The sequence below is a fragment of the Solanum lycopersicum genome, chromosome 11 (genome assembly GCF_036512215.1).
Source record: "Solanum lycopersicum chromosome 11, SLM_r2.1".
Classification (NCBI taxonomy): Eukaryota; Viridiplantae; Streptophyta; class Magnoliopsida; order Solanales; family Solanaceae; genus Solanum; species Solanum lycopersicum.
Window position 1 is genome coordinate 12,941,108 of NC_090810.1, and position 4,612 is coordinate 12,945,719.

At 31.8% G+C, this 4,612-nt stretch overlaps 1 protein-coding gene and 1 long non-coding RNA gene across 2 annotated transcripts; both read right to left on the minus strand.

Moving 5' to 3' along the window:
- Positions 1-1,971, minus strand: LOC138339602 (uncharacterized). Its single transcript, XR_011212450.1, has 2 exons — positions 1,908-1,971; positions 1-827 (listed from the first exon to the last, which is right to left on the minus strand). It is a non-coding gene; the product is annotated as an uncharacterized lncRNA (long non-coding RNA).
- A 316-nt stretch (positions 1,972-2,287) lies between these two features.
- Positions 2,288-4,406, minus strand: LOC101252454 (methanol O-anthraniloyltransferase-like). The gene is made up of 2 exons (XM_069291425.1): positions 3,889-4,406; positions 2,288-3,359 (listed from the first exon to the last, which is right to left on the minus strand). Exons 1-2 carry the CDS (start codon positions 4,333-4,335, stop codon positions 2,445-2,447), a joined length of 1,362 nt encoding a protein of 453 aa, XP_069147526.1. The 5' UTR covers positions 4,336-4,406; the 3' UTR covers positions 2,288-2,444.
- Positions 4,407-4,612: the final 206 nt, after the last annotated feature.

The window sequence follows — 4,612 nt, forward strand, 5'->3', positions numbered from 1 at the left end:
TAAATAAAATATAAGTAACTTAATAAAAAACCCCAAAACCTGGTAGTCACGTGTACAAGCCTCTAAAGCATTATAATTGATTCAAAAGAAAAACTCAAGTCTCAAATGAACCTGTTTCTAGAATAGAACAAGATCATAATTAAGGAGAAGAACGTCTGTTGAGATAGAAATAGCTAACTCAAAAATCTCCAAGAAGCCTCGGAAAAGAAGAGAATGACAAGTACAACAAAAATCCAGGCTTATAACCTACAAAAAAAATTTGAAGCAAGGGGTGAGTACCAAACCACACGGTACTCAGCAAGTAAAATTATAAATACAAGCTAAGGGAATGAAATACGGGTACTCCTACTACCCCAACAGAACCTCCACAACTACAACCTGCATTAAAATCAACCCAACCTAACAACTCACAGTTTACATAGCACGTAGCTCAACAACAACACTTAGACAAATAACATATTCTCAACAACACTTCAACAAATTACATATCCTCAACAACGATACTTCAATAAATTACATATCCGCAATAACAAGATCAATATGATCAATCACAAGTTCCGCAGAAAGGCAATCAAAAGATCAACAAAATACGATATCTAGTTCACTAATGATAAGTATGTGTAATGCAATGGAATGTCATGTCAAGTATAATGATACATGTCTGACCTAGTGATACACTCGCGCCGTCTCTCAGTCCAGAAACCATGGGGGACATAGCTGTCCATGCATCTGTCGCGGCGCACGACACGACCCTCGATAATAGTAACCATCGCGGCGTGTGATACGTCCCTCGAAATATAGTGTCCATCGCGGCGCGCAATACATCCCTCGAAATGGTACATCCTCTTAATTACTCATTCTTTCTCAATGTATATAACACTTGACACAACCAATGCCTCATAATAATGCAGATGACAAGTTCACACAAATAATGAGGAGATAACCATTTTCATAACATTGTACATTCACAACCAGACAAACACGAAATCACATCAACAATGAGTCAACAAGCTTTCAACCCTTTCTCAACACATCACACATAAACAATTAATCACATTGCCTTTTGTTATCCTTTTTTTTTTCATCATTAGAATTAATCAATGTGTACAAGTTAACCCATCAACAATCCCGTTACTCCCAAACATATACTACAAGGAAATCCACATGCCTCAAATAACCGAACAATCACTCCAATACTTGAGTCTTCCACTTTTCTTGAACTTTCAAATCAATGCACTCTATTCACGAAAATAATTGCGATAAGATTTCTAATTTAACAACATCTATATTACTATAATTGAGTTTCTAATTCTTGATGTAAACCCATACACTACATATCATCCTCCTAAATTTGAAGTCTAGAATTAAGTCTATTTTTCTCCAAATTTCATAAATTTGACAATATTCATCTCAAACAATATACCTAACATTTAATTTCATATATCACTATATCAAAACTTGCTTTATAGTATAACATCTTACCATGAAATTACAACCCAACACACACATCATACCTATATATATACACAGATCATACCTATATGTATATATATTAAATATAGTTAAAATTATTAAAACATAACTTCTGAAACAATTTATATATTCTATCTCACCTTATTATTAACTAATAAACAACTATAAATAATTTAGTAAAAACCCTACGAATTCATATGACAATTCTATGTACTTTTTATTTCCACTACCCATACATCATAAAATAATTCAAAGATAATAATAATTAATGTCCTCCCCAAAAATCCAAAATCAAATAGCTATCCACTGAAAATTTAATCCAAACTTTCAGTTTCTTATCAAGGCAATTATATAATATCTACACTTCTAATTCTTAATTATTAAAAATAAATATATATAAACAAAGGTTTGAATGTTTGGATGAGAAGTTACACCTGAAAGACGTGCGGCTGCTCTTCATCTTGGTGCAGGTATGTCTCTCGCCTAATCTCTTTTTTTTTTTCTGATTTTTTTTGTTATGTGTAAAGAAGTTACGGGCTTAGCCCATTAATTATAAATTTAATTAATTATTTAAATATTATTAATATATTAATTAACTATAATTAACGAATAGTTTTTTAAAAAAATTTAAATGAAAATCACGAGATCATGTCATTTATTCTTATAAGTCATAATTTTTTTTTTTTTACAAAGCTATCAAAAAAAAGTTAATACAAAAATAATGGTTAAAATTAATAAAACGATTGAACGGTCGTTACACAAACATAAACGGTATACCAATTTTTTTAATAAAATGCCTACTAAAATATGTCTATTAATATAATCTAGTTACAAGTTTATTTCTTTTAATTTGGTAAGTTTGTCTTAATCATACAATTCTGAAAAGCGTAAAGACTTATTCACTAGTATTTTAATAGTAAGATATGTATACAAATTCAGACATCATAACTTAATTAAAACACAAGGATGGCCTAAATCTTTGATGCTAGTTGGATCTTTTCTACATTTTTACTAGTAAAATCGTGGATAAGATGTTGAAATTTTTCCATGGCTTCTTTAGGCAAATTTATAGCTATCACAATACTCTTTTCTCCTATGTTGTTGTTGAAGGACCAGAAAAAGCTAGCAAAAGAGAAAGGACTTCTATCAACCCCACCCAAAATAGGCTTTCCCCATCCAAAATCAACTTCATCAAGACCAAGTATTGCATCATTTGTGATGAGAAAGTTCCAAGATTTAGTCCATGGTCGTCGCCTATTAATCACCATGTAATCTGCCAATGATTTAATATACTCTTCATTCACTTGATTCTTAGCTTGTTTGATCAACTCAATAGCATATGTTAATGGATTTGAACATAACAATCCAGCTTTTGATACGGCTGCTGGTGTTGCAAATGCATTGCCATAATATCCAAGTGGTAGTTCCATTTTTTTTGGTCCTACACGTACATTAACAACGTATGACAAACGAACACTCTCTTCAGGATTTATATCAAGTGCAATTGTACGATATTTCCAAAGAAACGCGACTAATAACTCAAATCTTCCAATTGAACCATACCCGGGTTGCAATAATTGATCTTTAATGGCTTTGATCTCCTTATTTCCAAAGAAAAATGAGTGTTGGATTAATTTGTCTTCCATAGCTATCCATGCAAGTTTGGACTCAACTTGTTCATCAAACTCATTATGTGTGCATGTAATGCATGGTGACGATCTAGCACTTAAGAGATCCCTTTGCCATACAGGTAGGATGGAAGGTGCAGAAGCTCCTTGAATTATTTCACTTAATGCATTTAGAAACATTTTGAAGCCATAAGCATCCATCATAGTGTGATTAACTTTATATCCAACCACAAATCCACCACATGTAAAATGTGTCACCTGCATATATATGAAATTAATAATAACTTAGTTTTAAAAGGAAATCCGATGATTATGATTAAAAAAAAACGAATATAAGCTTCTCAAATGCCATCGTTGTAAAATTGCTCATGGTGATAATACGTCTAATAACTAAAACTTATAGATGAAATAGTCATATAACATGGTATCGGAGCAGACGAAAATACTGATTGTCTGAGAATCTCACCATCATAGACATTATCAAAATAGAATTTTCACAAACTCAGCCTGTGAAAAATGAATCATTGGAGGTGTGGTTAAGAGATTTAGTTGCTAATGGATCAACCTTCTCTACCCTTTTACTACTTCAATATCATATCTTATTCTATATGTACGATCCAAATTACTGACGTGTGTCTAACCAACAGATTACACACTATCACTAGACCAAATCTTGGAGTTGGTAAATTAAATGTGTATTTATAATGAGGAAATAGATATGATATGATCAAGCAAACCAAAGTAAAAGAGGTGTATATATATTGTCAATACAATATTGATTGAGTACCTGAACTAACATCAATGGACAACCAATAATCCCAACAGATCCTGGCTCATTATATAGTAGTTCTTCTAAGTATGGACATGGTGGTAGTATAGAGTCACCTAACTTCTCAAGCTCAACATTTGCATCGGCTTCAATAAACATGATTCCTTCACTATTACAATTTACCATAAGCTTCCTATTAGGTCCTTCAATGATCCTACCAGCTAATGGATAGTAAAACACAAGTGCTTTGGACAATCCATCTTTTATGATCTTTGCATGATCTTTCCCTTTCATTGAAGAATTGTATTTGTAGAACATTAGTATTGGCATTTGAAAATGAAGACCTTCTTGATCATCTATATCTGAAAGATATAGTATTTCCTTAGGTATTTTATTTTTTGGAACTATCAATTCAGGCTTCCTTCTACTACATGAAATCGGTAAAGGTCTGGGAATAATTGCCATAGTAATGGTATAGATAGAAATTTGAGCAAGTGTGGTTTTTGAGTTAGAATTATGGATGAGTAGTGCAAAAGGAATTATTTGTTTATATAAATATATACATGTCCATAGTACTTGATAATTGTGCAATTTAATTTATGTGTCAAAAGTCAAAACGTATGGCAACTTTTACCTAATTAACAAATCTCTAACGTCAATTTAATCTTGCAAATATTAAACTAGGAAATAGGACATGCAACTAATAGATTTAACTCCTCTCCATTACTTATTCTTTCCATTT

Bases quoted from the DNA above. Each gene is read 5' to 3' on its own strand.
- LOC101252454 (XM_069291425.1), bottom strand. From the start codon at position 4,335: ATGGCAATTATTCCCAGACCTTTACCGATTTCATGTAGTAGAAGGAAG. The intron at 3,360-3,888 runs GTACTCAATCAA...ATATATATGCAG, and splicing joins GTCCATTGATGTTAGTTCAG to GTGACACATTTTACATGTGG.